General features: G+C 27.4%; 1 protein-coding gene across 5 annotated transcripts in view; it reads right to left on the reverse strand.

The window, feature by feature from the left end:
* The window catches only part of LOC107164023 (piwi-like protein Ago3), a 36,714-nt gene that overhangs the window by 1,341 nt on the left and 14,313 nt on the right, over positions 1 to 21,060 (reverse strand). For 2 of the 5 annotated variants that reach the window (XM_015511694.2, XM_015511695.2), the window contains exons 2-16: positions 8,823 to 9,016; positions 8,363 to 8,466; positions 7,791 to 7,946; positions 7,040 to 7,235; positions 6,784 to 6,980; positions 6,601 to 6,714; positions 4,865 to 5,036; positions 4,659 to 4,772; positions 4,433 to 4,595; positions 4,106 to 4,287; positions 3,691 to 3,981; positions 3,503 to 3,619; positions 3,056 to 3,253; positions 2,795 to 2,980; positions 19 to 126 (exon numbers count right to left, since the gene is read on the reverse strand). In XM_015511694.2, coding sequence (XP_015367180.1) covers positions 19 to 126; positions 2,795 to 2,980; positions 3,056 to 3,253; positions 3,503 to 3,619; positions 3,691 to 3,981; positions 4,106 to 4,287; positions 4,433 to 4,595; positions 4,659 to 4,772; positions 4,865 to 5,036; positions 6,601 to 6,714; positions 6,784 to 6,980; positions 7,040 to 7,235; positions 7,791 to 7,946; positions 8,363 to 8,466; positions 8,823 to 9,014 — 2,490 coding nt within the window. In that variant the 5' untranslated portion in view covers positions 9,015 to 9,016. Of the gene's footprint in view, positions 1 to 18; positions 127 to 2,794; positions 2,981 to 3,055; positions 3,254 to 3,502; positions 3,620 to 3,690; positions 3,982 to 4,105; positions 4,288 to 4,432; positions 4,596 to 4,658; positions 4,773 to 4,864; positions 5,037 to 6,600; positions 6,715 to 6,783; positions 6,981 to 7,039; positions 7,236 to 7,790; positions 7,947 to 8,362; positions 8,467 to 8,518; positions 8,545 to 8,822; positions 9,017 to 12,525; positions 12,775 to 12,970; positions 12,990 to 21,060 lie in introns of those variants that run through there. The other 3 variants (XM_015511693.2, XM_015511690.2, XM_089219715.1) reach the window with 3 other exon arrangements.

The following is a 21,060-nucleotide window of genomic DNA, read 5'->3' on the forward strand; positions in this document are numbered from 1 at the left end:
AAAAGAAATGTACTTTACCTGACGAACATGTTGAGAAACCAAGAAAAAATCAAAATAATTTCTTCTGGTTACAGTACTATCAATAACAGTTCCAGGACTTGGATTTGAATACTTTTCATTTACATACTAATATAACAAAAATAATAAAAATATCAAAATTAAGTATTTCGAAATAAAAAAACAATTATGTGAAGAGGTAAATCTCTAGTGACTTTGGGGGTATTTGAGAGCATTTGGGAAGAATTTCGTGCTGCGTTTTGAAGGACATTTGTAAATGATTGGACTACGTTATCCAAGTCTGAAGGTGTTTTTAAAGGGATGTTTAGTAAAAAAATGAGGTCGTCAATAGTTTGGCTAAATTTTTCCCAATTAGTTTTCCCTGGAGTGAATGTATGACGAGTAGTCGTTGTAGTAGACAATTCATTTAAGATTAGGAGTAAAGGTGTGTGGTCAGAAGATAAGTCTGAGAGATTTGATATGGAATGATTTATATGACCGGGGAGGGAAGTTATGAAGAAATCTAGAACATCAGGTTGTCTATTGGCATGTGAGGGCCAATATGTAGGGTTAGATGGGGAAATGATTTTAAAATTGTGATTGAGTAAAAAGTTATTTAGTAGCCGCCCTCTGGTGTTAGGTGAACTAAAGCCCCACCGGGGATGTTTTGAGTTAAAGTCACCACCTATTAAAAAGTTGTTGCCGAGGGAGGTAAAATAGCGTGAAAGCTCGAGCGTACTTATTTTTATGCCAGGGCGAAAGTAGGCTGAGGAGATAGTAGTAGGAATGTGGTTTAGGGTCAAGGCAATGTTTGTAGCTTGTATGCAATTATTTTGAAACGAAAGAAGTATTGTGTGCTTGATATTGGATTTTATTAGTATTGCTGAGCCGGCATGTGCTGAGCCATCAGGATCAGGGTGGTCGCAGTGGTGCGTTATATAGCCAGGTAATTTTAATGTTATATTTTATAATATATTTTATGCTATATTTATTATAATATTAAATTACTATATTATAGTTATATATTTAGATCACTAGTTAGATCAAAACTTGACTACGGCTCAATCTGCTACGGAAACTCCAATAGTAATATATCCAAAATTCTTGACCCGATTCATAACACTGGAATAAGATGTGCAACTGGAGTCTTCCGAAGCAGTCCTATCTCCAGCCTATTAGCCATCTCTGGGGAGCCTCCACTTCAATACCGCAGACTAAGACTATCACTCAAGTATATAACCAGAATTTTGTCGACTCCTGATAATTCAACTGTTCATTATTTAAATATAAATCAATCTACATCTACACATTATTTAAACACAAATCGCAGAAATCCACTAAACTCAAGACTTCGTAAAGAAATGTCCGACAACAACATCTCTCCTGATACAATCCTTCAATATGAAACCTGTCTTACTCCTCCGTGGAGTACACGAAACTTTGAAATTGATACCAGTCTCAGTACCCAAGCAAAAAAAGAAACACCCGAAATAGTCTACCAAAATTTATTTAATGAATTGATTCATACTATCAGTTAACCACAATAATTCACAAATCTATACAGACGCATCCAAAACTTCTACAGGCATAGGTCTGGCTGTTATACATCAAAGTTCTACTCAGGTGTTCCAATTAAATAGTCATAGCAGCATTTATACAGCTGAATACATAGCTCTTTTAAAAGGAGTCCAAACAGCAGTTTATGCAAACCAGAACAGAATCGACATATGTTCAGAGACTCACTCAACGCCCTGTCAAACATAAATATAATTCTCTGACCAATCCCTTAGCAATAAAGATAAAAACCTAATACATCTATCGAATAAATACATACGTTTCATATGGACTCCAGGTCACTGTAATATTAGAGGAAACGAAGAAGCAGACAATGCAACCCGAAATGCTATAAACAACCCCAACGCCCTAACACTTTCTTGTATGTCACCAGTAGATATTATCAGGAACGTTGACAAATACTGTATGCGATTATGAAACTCTGATTGGCTTCAAGTTACCGAAAACAAATTAAGGGAATTCAAACATTCAGTTGAACCTTGGCCAAAGCTCAACTACTCAAATCGAAAGGAAGATGTTATTATGAACCGTCTTAGCATTGGCCACACAAGAGTTACTCATGGGTGCCTAATGGAAAAGACCGAACCACCGATATGCCTCTCTTGCAATATTCCCCTTACGATCAAACACATCATCATCCACTGCCAGATATTCACTGAAGCCAGAGAAGAATTCGGAATACCTGACAATCTATATGAAGCCATAGGACCCAGTGCTGACTCACAAAAAATCATCACTTTTTAAAAAAAAATTGAAATGTACAACCTAATTTAACTTAATTATTTATTGTAATTTATTTTGCTTTTTTTTTTTGTTTTTTTCTCTTTCTTGCTTCTCTTAACAATCATGTAAAAAATCCATATAATATATAACCTAATCAATAGTAAGCTAATAACCACGATGTTGATGCTGAACCAATAAAAAAAAAAAAAAATTATATATTAACTTGAACATTTATCATGGGACAATTCATTAAATTTAAATTTAAATTCATTAAAAAAAAAAAGAGTAAAATGGTTAATTGTAAAATTTATCATGTGGTATTTTTGTAGGATGGAGACAACATATTGGGGGGTGTAATGTCCTCTTATCAAAAATCAATAATAAGGACATTTTTACTTTACAAACTATTATATTTACGTTTACCTAATTTGGATTAGCATAAAAGTTATTTTAAGTGTGTCAATAATTAAATGTTCTAATTTAATTTGTCATACATTACCTGGAAAACTCTGGTATTTATACGTTTTTGAACAATAATTAAAGAAACCATAGGATTATAATTTCCTGGGTAACTTTTAAAAGATTCAATTAAATCTGATAGTTCAATTTCTTCAACTTGTTTTAAATCCCCATCAGAAACACCATCTCTATATATAATAATTTTTTCAGGCAACAACCCATTTTTCTATAATAAAGTATTATAATTAACTATAAAAAACAATATTACAACAAAAGTTAAAGTAGTACAACAAAAACTAACTGCTTTAAATTGGATGACCACTTTATGGAAAGCATCTTGCACAGATTTCATAAGTTCTTGATGAGTACTTCTTTGCATTGCAGCAACTGAATACCATTCAGTAAATGTCTTGTCCATTGAAGCTACAAAACCAACAACACTACTCATCTGTTTACCCTTTTCATGGTACACATCAATTCCAACTATCATAGTATTTTTCTAAAAAATAAAATAACAAGCACTATAAGATGATTAGCAACATATATCTATATACAGTATTGACAGCTTATTCAGTTGCTATCATCTATGTTTTGGGAAACATAACTAAATATAATATGTGTGTCAGAGATGTTTAATTTTACTATTGCGCTATCTTAAGTTAGTAAAATATTTTAAAATTATAATTAAAGGTTATCAACAGTGAAAAAAACAAATTTATTTAGAAAATGTAATACAGGAAAACCTTACCAATGGGATGTCAACAGCCCAACAAGCACCTCCTAATTTACAATTAATTTGTAAAGCTATCTTCTGAGTAATTGATTGTAATCGCTCTGGCTTAGCTAATGTCCTTGAGATTATTACCTAAAATACCAAATACAATAAAATATAAATATGATAAAAAATAATTAGTTTATTATAATATCTTTTGTTACTTGAGATGGAATTCCAATTTCTGAACAACATATCCGTTTGACAGCGTTATATCGATCTTCTCTTTGATTTGGAAATATAATAACAACTAATTGTATTTCTGGATTATTTTTTACTGTATTGTTAACAGTGCTAACAAAAACTTCTGGAGTTGTTCCATTCACTTTAATTGGCTTTGGAGGATTAATGTCCATACCAAGAGGACGGCCACATATAGCCAATTGTTTGCAAAATGATTTAGCTGTTGATTCATCTTTTGGATTATATAAAATGGCCCAATTAAACATATTCACCTAGAAAATAATATTTAAATTTTTTTCTAATAGATAAAGTCTGAATATTTTTTTAAGTTCAATAAGATTATGAATCAACTTCTAATTGCAAGGAACATTAAATAACATATTTTTAAATACATACAGCAACAAACATTGCATTTTTAGCCACATCCATTCCCCAATCCATATTCATTCCAACTTGTTTTCTGATATTATTTCCAAGCAAAATAGTTTCTCTTTTATACACAGGGCCTTCCATTTTCACTGGGACTGGACGCATCATAAGACCCCAATCTCTAAATTTCTTGCTAGCTACTTCATGACCTGAAAAATTAATTAAAAATTAAAATTTCCAATTGAACATAATTTTATAATAAAATTTATTGATATTAAAATGAATTAATATATTGCTACATATTATATTAAAGCATTTAATAAAGTGCAAGTAGGCTTATAATCAATTTTATACCATTTATACGATTCACGAATTCAATTATAGCATTTTGTCGCACTTCTGGTGTAACCAAAGTATGTTGTTGAAGAGCCTTCATCAATTTAAAATCGGATTTCATTGCATCAGTAAGCCCAGTTAAATTACAAAGTTCAGGAACTAAGCAACAAATACCTAAATCCTGTAAATTTGAAAAAAAAAATTGATGATAACATGATTTTAATTTGTCTATTTAATTACCAACATTAACTTTTTTAGAGTTTATATCTTTTTTTTTTGGTTTTGTTATGAGCATAGGCTGTTGGAGATTTTTAATTTCAACATCATACATTTTTTTATAATAATCTTTATATGTGACCTAAACAGAGAAAAAGAAAAATTAGTAACATTTAAGATTATAAGTATAAGTAATAAGTATACAACATATAAGTATCTAGTTAAAATTATTACTTCAACACCATTTTGGTCAAAAGTTGATAAAGGATTCATTGTAAAGTCTACATCGTCGACTCTGTAAGTTTTACGGTTGTAATGTGTTATTACTGTAGAACCACACAATGCAGCCATTATTTCTTGCTTACTATCCGTATTGGTGTTTTTCGAATTCATCATTAGGTCTGTCCTAAAATAATATACAAACAAGATTTTAAATGAAATCTTGCAGGCGCATAGATGATTAGCTACAATCTCAAGTACAGTAATCCATCGTTATCCACGGGTTCATTACTCGCGGTTTCGATTATCCATGGTTGAGTCAGTGATAACATTTGATCATTATTATATAAACTCAGTACATAATTATTTTAGAAAATTGTAAATAATTGTTGTAATATCGTTAGGTCGAACTCTACAATATGTTTTTATGTACTGTATGCACAGATAAGCGTTACATTATGACTTATTCTATTTTCATATATCGTTAATTTGTTCAGCGGTTTTTTCATAATTCGTAATATATGTATGATAGATAATTAATAAATTCCATAATAAATCACGTATAATAAAAATAATAATTAATCAAATATATAATTGTAAAAAAATATTAACCTTAATAGATTTAAAAAATTAAATACAATATAAATAAAACTTAATCTTCCTATTTTGCTTATCCGCATAACTTTGCTCGGACGTAACCCCCAACAGATACAAGGGATAACTGTACTGTTGTACTGTAATTAAAAGAACCAAATAATTATAATGGCATTAATATGATTAAGATATAAAAATAAAATGCTACATACAAAATTACTTGGGAATTATTAATTTTATAGGTTTACAAAACTGTTAAATGATATCTACGTATTATTATAACATGAGTATAAATATCTGAAAGAAACTTTTTATTATACTGCTTTATTTTATAATAAAATTGAAGTATTACAAATAATAATACAGAACATAACTGCCTATAAACAATTTTTTTTAATTATCCATTAAAAACTAACTTACAAAAAATCATAATTTGAATTCCAAAGTACAAAACAAAAATAATTTTATATTGATTGGAATAAAATTAAGTGCGATTTGTTTTTTAGAAAACCTATTTTAAGAGGACACTACACTCGCAGGTGTTTTCTCTGTCTAAATAAAGTGGAAAATATTAATATTTATAAGGTACAACATTATTTATATTTTTTCGATATCAGAACTAAAAAATAGTTCTTCAAGTCTATAAAACTCAAAAATAATGAATTCTTAAACAATAAGAACTTTTTTCGTATTTATGTTATCGAAAATTAAAAACATTGCACAGTAAAAAATATTTTCGCCTTTATAGTGTGAAAATTTGGTTGCTTGGTTTGGATTACAGCTTGAGTGGTTATTTCTCCCGAAAAACAGTTTTCACAATATTACCCTTTATTACTTTTTAAAGGTAAGATATTATTTCCATACTACTTCTTTTCCTACTAAAAATTAAGTTATTTTTACTTTTTAGTTTACAATCAATCTCTGAACTAACTAATAAAACTTTGTCTAGAATTTTTAAGTGAGCCACTATAAAGCAATTTTCATTATTTACTACACAATATATTTAAAAGATTTTAAAATAATCTGATACATAATATTAAAAAAATATACTTAGAAAAAATGTAATGTAATGTATTTTTTAGAAACGCCAATATCTACAGTTACAGTACATAATCTAACAGTTAAGAAGTATATACAAAAAGAATGAATATGCTTACATTATTTGAAGAACTGTTTGTACGCGTAAAACTCTGTGTGATACCTCAGCACACATATAAAGACCATTTTCAAACTCGTCAATAGTAGTTATATACCCTGGCCAAACTTCAAGTCTACAATAAATATTCAAAAAATTATACAACTACGCTCAATACCATAAGTAAATTAGATTTATTGCTTACTTGAATTCAGGAATGAGTATCCTTTTATTTTGATCATAACAACTCCTACCAAATTCTACAAGACCAAGTATCTTCATAATTGTACGTAGAAAAACATTATAAAAATGAATACATTCACGCAACAAATTTTTACGCTTAAATGTTATCGTTAAAGTTACTTCAGATTCGTCTCTTAATCTTCCCACTAATGTTGTTACCTAATAAAATATTTAACATGTTATAAAAAACATTTTGAATTATAATTTGTTTAAGTTACATTTTGTGGTAACATTTTTGGTATATAGAGTACTGTTCCATCAAATGTTTTTACAGGGAATAAATCTTTGTGTTCATTCAACAAAAAAAACCTAGCAGATTTGGCATCAACTGGTGGATTAAAATCAACTCTATATTCATATATTCCTTTGTCTTCTTCTAATTTAATTCTAATGTAATTTGATGATAATTGAGTCCTAAAAATAAACAACAAAAAACAAAAATAAATGGTAGACATTAGCTTTATGAATACAAGCAACTATTTAAAATCAATATAACGTAGAAAGTATTAATTAAGTATAGGTACACGACAAATTACAATTTCTAAATACTAATTGACAATGGTTTAAATGAAGGCTTACAAATTAGAACATTTTAGAATATGTAGAAATAAACCTATACATTTTAATTAGGTATATTAAATATATTTTTAGTTGAAAATTCAACCAACCAAGGAATGACTTAATGATAAAAACACTATAAGCGATACTATGGGAAACTTTAAGGGAAACTTAATTTTATGGATGACGACTAGTGATTTATTTCACCAGTGAATGATTAGAGTATTAGACAACTACTATTTACTAAAGAAATTGATCATCACAAAGCTTGGTGTCTCTGAAAAATTTGATCAATTTTCTGTATTGTCGTGTATAGTATTTCATTTGTGTAATTCATCATAATACATTCTTCTACTTATTACTTTAAAAATTATTAAACCAATCATAAAGCAAAACATATATTTATCGTACATTTGGTAAGTATCTTTTTCAGAATTTTTTAAGACTCGACATATAACTGGAGACTTTTCTTCCTTTGCTGCTGGAATATCTACAATTTGTGTTTGTGGCTGCTTTAGAAGTGTGGATTCCTCTGCTTTTTTATGCTCTGGACTAATAGTTGGACGCCTGAGAAAATAAATAAATTTCATTATCAATTTAAAAGAAATATATGGAAATGTTTTATAAAAAATAATAATACAAATAATAAGAGATGATAAACCATAAACTATATACTCTGTCTAGCGAGAAAACGAGACCTGGCAAAAATTGGTTTTTCAGTGCATCCCGACCTCCTGCCATACCAAAACCGACATTGATTGTCAAGGTACCTCATATGATTACTCAAAATTTACAAGTTTTTTTGCTAGACAGATTATATCTAAAATTCTATATACAGGCAAATATGATACAAAAAGCAATAAGAAAATAATATTTTATTCGGAAACTTACATGCAAATATTTTTTTTTAGGTTTATTTAATATTATAAATTATCATTGATAAATACATTTTTTATAAATTATTAAAATATAATAATACTAACACAATATCTTTTACACTTCCTAGATCGATGTTTGAGAATTTTGTTGAAACATCGTCACATAACTTTGGAGAGCTAATTCCTTGAGCAATATTAGCTAACATAGCCTGCAAACACCAAGTTATAAAATATATGTTTTAACTTAAGTAAATTCATTACCCATAACTAATCCCAGGAACAAGTTGCTTGAAAAACAATTAAAAACATGTATTATTATTCATAATAATTTTTCAAAAAATAATAAAAACAAGAGATTAATTAATTAACTGTAGAGCATAAAAAACAATTTAATATTACTAATGTCAAATTATTTTAATGTAAATATTAGTAATTCAAACATAAATATATAATATTAATAAGTCTTTAATTTTGTGTAGTACCGTAAACTTTTGAAATATTAATGTAATAATGTAATTTAAATGATAAATTTCTACAAGTAAAACAAAACTACAACAATAATTACCCTTCTTCCGCGAGCAACTTGTTGATTACCAGCAACTAGGGTTTGAGGACTTGTACTAGCAATTGGAATTTTCGGTATATCAGTAGGTGGTAGTGCTGCTAGTTTTGGAGGTTCCTCTGGTTTAGCTGGTTCCTCAGGTTGTTTAGGAGCAACCTGAGCCAAACGGCTCTTTAAAAAACCTCTTCCCGACATTTCTAGAAAATGATTTAAGAATTTATTATATTTTGGAGTGCCACTAAATTTTTAAACAACTTTTTCATGTTTTTAAATTTTAAGTCAAATAATCTTACTTGACTCTTATATTTTTGTTGAGGAAACTAATCTTTCAAAAGACACATAAATGGAAAGAGAGTAAAAATAGGTCAAATATTATAAGAATAATAGAACTCAAACTTATCAGTATGAAAATATGTGATATTTCTGTCAAAATACATAGATAGTTGATTTATGTAGATTTTATATCATGGTGATATATATTGGTGGAATATTAACTAACTTGTTTAAATGAAATAACTTTTAGAATTAATTTTTTTGAAAATAATGAATTCATTGTGATATTATAACTATTAAATTCCAAATTTATTCTGAAAATGTTAATATACATATGAACACATATCTCAAATCACTTTTTTTGACATACAAAGTGGTACTTGCTTCCCAACATTTCTTAGTAAAAAAACACACATTTCTATGTAGATGTACCTATAGGGGGATATCCCGAGTGCGTCCCGTTTTTAATTATTACCTTTTTTATAGCCCGAGTGCGTCCGCAGTCTTATCGACAAATTATATTACAGTACCCAAGTACGTCCACCGTCTTATCGACAAATTATGATGAATAGCCCGAGTACGTCTTCGGTCCACAGTTGCTATAGGTATCTATTTAAGATAAAATAATCAAACTTTTAAGATACCTACATGTTTGACGATTGATATGGTGGTTAAAAGGCACAACTATAATACTTTCATTTGTACATTTATGACTGTAAAACACTGGAAACAGTGGGGAAATTAATTTTAGCTGGATTCGTTAGAAATCATAACTTATGACGACGAACAATTTCTCATGGTAAATGACAGTAATCAAAATATAGTAATGTTTTCATGTGAAAAAAATTTAAATACTTAAGTACTGTTAAGACTATATATGTATATGGTACATTTAAGTATTGTATTAAATTTTTTTTACAATTATTTACAACACACAGCTTAAGTAATGGTCATTAGTAATGACCATTACTTACCTTTAGGGTATTTTTTACTTAATAATAAAGAATGCTAATCATATGCAAAATGTTTTAATATATTAAAAACTGAATGTTTTAAATTAAATTTATGTTGTTCTCCCGAATATTAAATATTTGCGGATTTTGAATTATCTATTCATCTTGGCGCATTAAAAGTTTGGCCAACTATAATAATTATTAAAGGATGTCGTTTCCATTTGGGGCAAGCATGGTGGCGTCACATTCAAAATTTGGGGTTGAGTAAAGATTATCGCAACCAAACGGAAATAGGTTTATTTTTGAAAAATATATTTGGTTTACCATTATTGAATCAAGAAGATGTAGAAAACTGTATTATTGAAAATTTTATATCTATAATGCCGAAACATAAAAAACTCAACAAATTTATGGATTATATTACAGAAAATTATATAGATTCTGGAGCAAAATTTCCTATTTCCATGTGGGCCGAAATGAATAGTAGTTCTGAAAGAACAACAAATGCCTGTGAAAGCTTTCATTCCAAGTACAATTCATTATTTTATACACATCTCCCAGACATATATAAATTTTTGGAAATATTAAAAAAAATTCAAATTGATACTAAAATAGCAATCCGAACGGCCACACAAACAAAAAAACCAAAAGGAAGTACGTGCAAGAAAATTACATACATCGAAGACAATATAAAACAATTTAAAAATAATAAAATATCAAGATTCGATTTTAATGGCATTTAAACACCAGCCTATATAAATATATAATAATAACAAAACATTTTTTAATAAATTGTATGCTCACCTAAACTTAAGGGTGTAAGCTTAAATAAATAAATAATAATAAAAATAAATAAATAAATAATAATAATAAAAATAATATTTTTGGGGTGTAAGCCAGTTCACCTCCTCGTGGTGCACCTTGGGTAATTCTAAATGAACTGGGACGCATTCAGGCTATGTAAAAAATATGACCTTTTTTTCTTGGGACGCACTCGGATGATACCTTACTCTGGACGCACTAGGAACATTAAAAAAGGGTCATTTCGGGACGCACTGGGGGAACCCCGACCTATAGAACCTATCAAACATATAATATGGTTTTCAAAAATGTATTTGTACAAGCCAAGTCTTAGAATGTGAAACTAGTTTGTTAAGGCCGTACCCAGAAGAGTGAAGACTTTATAGATTTGTTACTCAGGTTTGTAATCTATCTGCCATACATCAAAATAATAAATATACCAAAAAAAGTTTCTAAAGTAATAATAACAATAACAACAAATAACATGTAAGTAATAATAATTAATTTAGTAGATTTGTTTAATAAAAGTATAAAAGTGATAATAATAGAAAAAAATAGAAAAAAATATGGTTATGAAAGGTGATATAGGTAATGGTATAATATTAAGAGAATGTTATACCTGCATACATCTCTGTATTACAAATGCATAACATACCAAATTCTAAGTTCTGATATGTTTAATTTTAGAGTGAATTGACCCATAACAAATTAAGAAATAAGAATATTATCTAATTAATGACTGATTTTTTTGGAAATTTTAAAGTATGTTATGAGAATTTTAAATAAATAAATTGTCTTCGACTAGATAATATTCTTAATTCTAAGTTTGGTTATAGGTTAATTCACTCTAAAATTAAACATAATAGAATTTAATTAATTATTCAGATTGTACAATTTGGTATGTTATATTATATGGAAAATGGAGACAACACATGCAGGTTATAGCGTCATCTCAATTAAAAATGTTTAAGATTCCTAGGATCCCCAAATTTCTATAATTTTATGTGATGAACACCTATTGAAGGTTTCTTCCGTCAAATTATTAGATTATTAACACAATATATTATATTTATTGCTATGGGTGGGAGGAGAGAGATAACAAACCAGTACCTAGAATGTTACTAAATTTCTCTTATAAACCTGTCTCAGAAACTTCAACATACAAATAAATGGACATGTCTATCGCCTAGATGTTTTTGGTGTAATAGGACATTTCCCCCTTCCCTTTTTTTTAAATCTACTACTTAATAATAATATATTATTTGTCATTAAATATAAAATTATTATTTCTAACATCTATTTATTTGTTTGTAAAAACTACCAGTTAAACTAAAAAAAAATAATTAATAATATTTAAAAAGTTAAATAAAAATATAACTGAACTATTTGAACGATAAAAATATAATTTTAACTAGCTATTATAGATTAAAATTATAGTATATTCAAGCATGAGAATACCAACATATAATGTATGTAAATAACAGTGACATTATTATACGGTACAAATATGGCATATAAACTACTTCATAAGATATCTGGTGGTGAAATTTAATCACAATGCATCACTAAGAACCTAAAATATATATAATATCTCCTACTCATAAAGTGTTTGGTGAACAATAAATAATTACTGTATCACATATTTACATTAACATATAATAGTATGACTAAGTATTTACCCTTTTATATTAAATAATGATTATTTTCTGGTCAACAAAAAACCCACAGAGTTCTATACTACTTCTCTATTAACATAGAAGTCTGTGAAAAAATCATAGTAATTAAATCACAATTTTGAATTTATTTAAGACTGGTACTATCTTCTTGCGAACACCACAATAAAAATTACGATTTATTAATCCAATTAATTAAGCACTATTAGGTTCACATATTATTAGGCTTTAGAGCATCAATATAAAATAAAATAATAACTGATAATAGATGACAACTATTGTTATCAGGCATTAGTTATCACTTATTATATTTGGTTGTTATCTATTTTTTAAGTCATGCACATGCGGTTGTTTAGTGTTGAGGTGGGGTACAAAAGGTTAAAATGATTAAACACTATGATTACCGACACAATCGAATATAATATTATATTTAGGTAAAATAAAGACGTACACAGACAATGCAATGAATTACAACGAAAAAACGTTAATGTGTGTGACGCGAACAATAAACAAAAAAGAATAGGACCGGAAATGGTGAGACGCTGAGAGCGAGGGAACTCGGAGAACTGACTGCGGCAGCGCCCCGCGGGACGTAAACACTGGCGTTGTAGTTCGGTGATGCACCTGTAGGTCACCTGTCGCATTGATGTGGGACAAGTGTCACCACACCACGTATACTGTAGTTATTTTGGGTATTACTAAAACCCGGGACGGGACGGGACCGATTCCATTTTAAACGGTGATATGAAACAGTGTGGCCCGCACAAACCGGGCTAAAATATTATTATCCCAGTACTCATAACTTACTCAATACATTATATTATTATAACATAATAGAATAATACTGTAATATTATTTATTTACATAATTTAAAACGTACATTAAATAAATATAATATAATAATATAATATTATAATATTAACCCCTAATAATGTGTCCTAAATTAGCAAAAAAATAATTATATCCAGGCGCGGGAAAATGTAAACTGGGCCCGCAATTATTTTTTTTTATTGAAAACTCAGGTAAAAAATGTCCGTTGTAATCTCGGCCCGATAATATATAATAAGCACGACATAATTTAATTTAAAAAAAATAACTCTTAGATAGAACACTTACAAAATATAAAAATAAAAAAATATCAGTGAGTGAATACATCATTCAATAACAATAATATTGATATTACAACAACACAATTGAATAGTATTGTTGATGTAGTAGAAAACCAATGTCTTGTATGACACAGATGAAAATAATATTAATAATATTATATTGAATGAAGGAATTAATAAATGTCCAATATTGATAAATAATTCTCAAAGTGATATCATAAGTGGAGCAATTGAAAACCCAATTTTATCAGAATCTGAAATTGATACTTAAAACAACCTGGATGTACAGTTAAATGATGGACTAAGACAAGTGAAACACCAATCCCAAAAAAATAGGTTAGCTGGAAAGGAATGTTTTGGTTTTAAAATGGTGGATGGAAAAATTTCTCAAAGTGTTCCTATAGGAAAAAGAGTAATAAAGGATAGGTGTAATCATGCACTTGTAAACCAAAAAAGTTTCAATAGTTTTATGTGTGGTTTATTTTCTGATGAGGATAGAAAAAATGCTTTCAAATTCTTTTGGAAAATTAAAACATGGCAAGAAAAACGAGGTTATGTGAGAGGTCTTGTAACGAATCATCCAATTACCCGAAGGAAAAAAAAAAATAAATCAGATAAAGTTAGGAAAATTGAGAGTCGAGATATACGGTTGTGTTTAACTAATGGACAACAGTTGAAGGTATGTCGAAAAATGTTTTTGAACACTTTAAGTATTGGTGAAGATTGCTTCAAACGGTGGACTAAAAAGATAAATAATATATCAAATTCAAATTCATCAGACTCAGAACATGATCCTGAACCTATTTCATTAACTCCTAGTCCAAGGGTTCTAAAAAAACAAAATGACATTATTCATATTAAAGATTGGTTACATTTATTGCCAAAAGTCCCGAGTCACTACAGTTGTCAATCAACTTCAAAAATATATGTTGAATCAAATTTTGTATTTATAGAAAGTATGTTCAATGTGTATAAAGAATGGTGTGTTAGTGAAAATATAACCCCAGCTTCGTGCACTCTATTTTGTGAAACTTTAAATGCTAACAATATAAAAATTCATCAACCTCGAAAAGATCAGTGTGATCTATTTATTGGTTATAAGATGGGCACTATACTAGAAGCTGAATATAATAAACACATAGAAAGAAAGAATAGTGCAAATGAAGAAAAAAATAAACATAAATCAACAGTTTCTAACAATAATGTATGTATAACTATGGATTTAGAGAGTGTTCTGTTGTGTCCAAAAACTGAAACCTCGGCTATGTTTTATAAGCAAAAGTTACCAACTACATAATTTTACAATTTATAAAATAAATGACCATGACATGACATTGTATGTATGGAATGAATCAGATGGTAATGTGACAGCCAATGAGTTCACAACCTGTATAATTAACTATATTGACAATCTTCCAAGTGAAATGTCAGAAGTTATTTTAATATCTGATGGCTGTAATAACCAAAACATTGGCAAATGCATTAAGTTCTTTGGCTTTATCTAAATGTATTACAATTGAACAATTATTCTTAACTAAAGGACACACTATGATGGAGGCTGATAATGTACACTCAGCCCTTGAACATGATTTTAAAGCACCCTTATACTCTCCTGGAGACTACTTTAGTAGAATGCGAATACCAAAAAAAAACAACCCTATAACATAAAAGTTATTGATTATTTGTTTTTTAAGAATTATGATGCTGTATGTTCCCTGAAATCACTGAGACCGGGAAAGAAAGCTGGTGATAAAGTTATGACAAATATATTATGTAAACTTTTGTATACAAAAGAAGGGGAAATATTTTATAAAACTTCTTTTGACAATTTTACATGAACAAAATAAGACTAGTAAGAGAACTAGGGCATCCATAAAAAATGTACACATACCTGAACAAAAACTAAGTCAATTATAAAATGCGCCATTACCAATATCTAGTAGTAAATATTATGACTTGCAATCTCTAAAACAAGTTATTGAAAAGGACCATTGTCCATTTTATGATAGCTTGAAACATTTAGATATCACAAAAAAAAATGTAACTAAAGTTCCTGATTTTGAAAGGCTTTTTAATTTTTAATCTTATTATTTATATATTTTAGTTAATACTATACCTACAATGAATGCATTGTTTTAATATTATATTGTTTTGTTTCACATTAAATGTAAAATTTTAAAATTTAAATAGACTGTAGTTGTAATTGTCTAATAATTTAAAAGTTGATTGTATTATTATTATATTGTTTTATTTTACATTAAATGTAAAATTTTGAAATTTAAATAGACTGAAGTTGTTATTGTCTAATAATTTAAAAGTTGATTGTATTATTATTATATTGTTTTGTTTTACATTAAATGTAAAATTTTGAAATTTAAATAGACTGAAATAGTTGTTATTGTCTAATAATTTAAAAGCTGTTGTTTTATTATTATATTATTTTGTTTTACATTAAATGTAAAATTTTGAAATTTAAATAGACTGAAATAGTTGTTATTGTCTAATAATTTAAAAGCTGTTGTTTTATTATTATATTATTTTGTTTTACATTAAATGTACAATTTTGAAATTTAAATAGACTGAAGTTGTTATTGTCTAAAAAGTTGATTGTAGTAATATTATATTTTATTAAATACTCTATAATGAATGCATTGTATTAATATTATACCTATTACTTTATTTTACATAAAATGTAAAATTTTGAAATTTAAATAGACTGAAATAGTTGTTATTGTCTAATAATTTAAAAGCTGTTGTATTAGTATTATATTATTTTGTTTTACATTAAATGTAAAATTTTGAAATTCAAATAAACTGAAGTTTTTTTGTAATTTATATTTTCATAAAATATCCTATGTAACATTTTACAAGAATTTAAAATCTTAAAATCTCCAATATCACCTTTCCGATAAAAAAATATCCTATGTGACAATTTTTTTGTTTGAATCGTTAAATATCTTCATAAATAAAGTATGTATTATGAGGGCATTAAAAAAATTAAAGTAGTATTTATTTCTCGAACACTCTGAAAGTATTTTTAAATTAAATAGAATAATAGCTAATTTATAAATAACTCTTTTGTCTCTACTGAAAGTAACGTATTTTTCACATAGGAGATTTATTCCCGTGGACGACGCCATGATTTAATATTTTACTTTTTTTTTATACCTTCAACTAAAAACTTAAATTATTAAAAATTAATAGGATGAGTAAATTATAAATTCATTAAAATTTTAAAGACGTATAGTCAGTATAAATTTTAGGGAAGTATTAATATAATATAGGTAGTCAAAACAGTGGCGTAACAATAGAGTGGCATGACAGGCAATGGGCCACGGGCCCAAGACTCTAGAGGGCCCATCAAAAGAAAATATAGTACATTAAAAACAAAATCACCATTATAGCGAAATTTATAAATACGATTCTCTTGAAAAATATATGTATATTCTTGTAAAATAAAATAAATTTAATAACTGATCACGATTTTATTTATAGATTATTTTATTCACCAGTTTGTCAACATTGTCGATATTCATATTATTATACTAAACATGTTTATTATTTGTAACCTTAAAGGGTAGAATTTTGTAGGTGGTTATTTTTTGTAGGCTATTCCTCATATCTCCTTCTTCCAAATTTATAAAACTAAGGGCCCGATTGGACTATTTTGCCAAGGGCATTAAAAGTTCTGGTTACACCACTGAGTCAAAATATTCAAAATAAAACATTTTTTTTCTTTCAACGATTTTATGTTGGTATAGAACTATGGACTAAAGATTGGTTATAATAATATTAATAATATAATGTACAACACATCCCATATGTTATATGTTGTATAAGAAGCTAATCCATAGCTCAGAACTTCACACAATGCATATTTAAAAGAAATTAGCAGATTTAAAATCTAATACAATACAATTGTTTTATATAATATGTAAATTTTCAAAATTTACAACTAAAAATAATAGTACTTAGCACACTAACAATACAACAATATTAATAAATTTATATTTTTTTAAATCTAAAAAATTATTTTTCATTAGTGTTTATTTTTTATGCATATTTTGTTTATTAACACTTCTATAACTTTAAGACCTGAATTATCAGCTAACTATGAATAATGTACAAAATATATTATTATAATCATTAAATCATATAAAAAGTAAATTAATTCATTAAAACATTGTATACAAAAGTTCAATCAAAAGAAAAAGTCATACATTTTCAAGGATTTTTTTACAACTTACAACATAAAAATTATTGTGCAGACGGTGAGCAAGAAATAATAAGGGGGAAAGTTCAAATACCATACAATTTATAGTAAAACATATTTAAAATCAGTTGTCATTTACACAAAAGAAATGGTAAGATCATTTTTGTTCAATTAAACATAGCGATAATAAGAATAATATATGTATTTAATTTAAATAATCAGAAAAATATTTAATAAATTGTTCTATTCAAAAAGAGTAATACTTAGTATTTACCACAATATCTTTCATACCTTTAGAGGCTTCAACTTAATTTAAAAAAAAAAATTAAGTGAAGTTAAGATTATTCAAAATTGTACAAAATAAATTTCAAAATATTGTATGTCATCAATGTTATGTTTTAAACCACATAATTAGGAAAATAGTCCATTGCATCATTTATGTAAAATTCAAGTCACTGACACCATTTTGATCATCTATGAGCAATGTTTCTACCTCAAAGTTTACACTAATATTAATATTACATACTAAGAAGACAACTTATGCGTTGTCTCCGTCTTACAAGTGCTTAACAAAATAAACTTAAGGCTCAGCAGATCACATTTAGCTCTGGTAATTTAAAAAATAGATAGAACTTTTTATAGACGATTCACCTTATGTGCTAATGCCTAATAACTACGTTAATCCTTTAATTAAAGAACGGGGGTCAGCAAATATACCCAACAATCTTAGGAAAAGATTAAAAAGGTAGTGGTGTCAGGACCTATTAATTTAGTTGATGGCCCAATTGTATTTATAATTTTATTGTAAACTCATAAAAATATATACAAATGACTGGCAAAGTGTCTTCACTAGAAGGCTTCTTAAATCTATTCTTTCTTCAAACCATTTTTTTTATTCATTTATCTCTTTTACTTATTGTTCAATTTTATTACATTATACGAGTATGTATATAATTATAACAGATTGTAAATATAAAAATTAAAATTAAAAAAGTTTAAAAATTAGAGTAAATTAACCTTTTATAAAATTTAAAGGTAAGAATATTAATAATACAGACCTCATGGGTGTTTTGATATATTTTAATTTTGAAGCGAGTTATAAATATTTTAAGATATGCAAAAAATTTACAATTTTAAAATACTTATAATTTGCTTCAAAATTAAAATATAGTAAAAAGCCCATGAGGTCGTCTAAACTCTAAATAATATTCTTACTTTTTAAATTTTATAAGAGGTCAATTCACTCTTAATTTTTAAACTAACAGAGCTAAATGTGATCTCATGAGCGTAAAATTTACTATGTTACGCACTTGTAAGACAGAGACAATACATGCGTGTATCACGTCCTCTTAATTAAATTTTACATTGATATATCGATTTATACTCAAGAGTCACCAGATATGAAATCTGATAATTCAGAGGATATAGACTCAAAAATGTCAAAAACATTTAACTTTTTTAAGACATTTAGCACAGTATACAAACATAGACTTTTGTAGAACAGGAAATGCACTCTGGTATCAGTACAACAAAAGAAATAATTTCAATCAAGTCAGTAGATATATATGGATCCAGAAAATAAGCATAAACAGTTCATGAATAGCACCTACCACACCATCTTGCTTATAATTCATGGATACGAGATAATGAGTGACAAAACACTGTAACATAATTCTTTCTCTCAAGGGTATCTTGTTTCTCTCTCCAACAATGTTCATTAATTTATTGGTCAAAAGATCAGAGACTACCATAGATAATATTAAAAGAATCTATGGCAAATTGGCGACTACATATTACCAATAGATTGACAAGTATTTAAATGAAGTGCAATAACCTATATAATTAAGCTAGATTATTATTAAGTTGTTGTAAGTACACTGGTACATTGAGTAGGAGAAGCTTACAGGCAAACAGTATTTGTAAACGGCTGTTAGGCTAGCAGTTTGCAACTTAACCATTTACTTACCAATCATATAATTACCATTGCACACAAATCGGTCACCAAGATATGTTCTTTAAGTGAATAGAGTATAGTTGTTTATTAACTTGATAACTTGATCTAATGAATTCAGATCAAATCAGTGGCACCAAAATAAATATTTACCTATGCCAATTGTCATAGGTAATATTAGTAGGTAGGAGAGTTACCTTAGTCATTCTAAATATATTATGATAATTGTATTAGATAGATATTACAGTTAATTGTGAACTAAAAGTCAAAAATATTACATAAGAACTATACTTGGTGTATAGGTAATTATAAGAAATAGATGGATATTAAAATTGTATGTGGAGGTCTAATGTCATGGGTAAAATTTTAAGCTTTGGTGCCACTGGATCAAACATAATCATTGTTCTACATTAGTTAATATTTATGGCGATTTTTTATAAGACATACTAAACTATCAGCTAAAATACGTAAAAATCACGAAAATTCACAAATTATTTTAAGCTAGAAATTCATAAAAAAATTTCTTTTTAAATCTAAGATTTAAAAATTTAACACAAGATTCCTTACAAGTTTTTCAATCTTTATCACAAATAAAAATTCCACCGGAAATTCAAATTAAATTTTTATGAGCATTTGAAATTTAAATTTTTACAACATTGGATTTTCACTTTTAGCGATTTCCTTATTTTGGTGTAACTCTAAAACAAATTACCACAGATACTTGAAATTTTGACTGAATGTTTATATAGGCGTTTTATATATTTGATAAAATTTTCAAAATATTTAGATTTGTTTTGAGCTGTTTACTGACATTTTAATTTTTCAACTTTTTTAGTTTTTTTTTTCTATAAATATCGATAAAAATTTATTTGTTCGGTAGAAAAGCTTGAAAATTTAATACAAGGCTTCTAACACATTGTAACAATAGAAGTTAAAAAATATTAAAAATACATTGGCACGATTTTTTTTTATAAGCATTTTAAAGTTCAAATTTTGACATCAGCTTGACATGTTCGATAACAAATAACGTTATCAAATATAACAATGGTTAATGGACAAAACTATACTAACCAAAACGATGAAATGCTGTTTACCTTATAATTAAACCTGAATTTGATTCAATAAAAATAATAATAATAATGACAAAACCAGTATAGTACATATGTGTTTCTTGTCAAACTTTTTCAGACTAAAATATCACACATTCAATGATTAACAAATATTAGTAATAATAAAACAACTAATAGTATGCATCAGTAAAGATTACT

The sequence above is a fragment of the Diuraphis noxia genome, unplaced genomic scaffold (genome assembly GCF_037042655.1).
Source record: "Diuraphis noxia isolate RWA-SAM2 unplaced genomic scaffold, SU_Dnox_SAM2 contig0001, whole genome shotgun sequence".
Lineage (NCBI taxonomy): Eukaryota > Metazoa > Arthropoda > Insecta > Hemiptera > Aphididae > Diuraphis > Diuraphis noxia.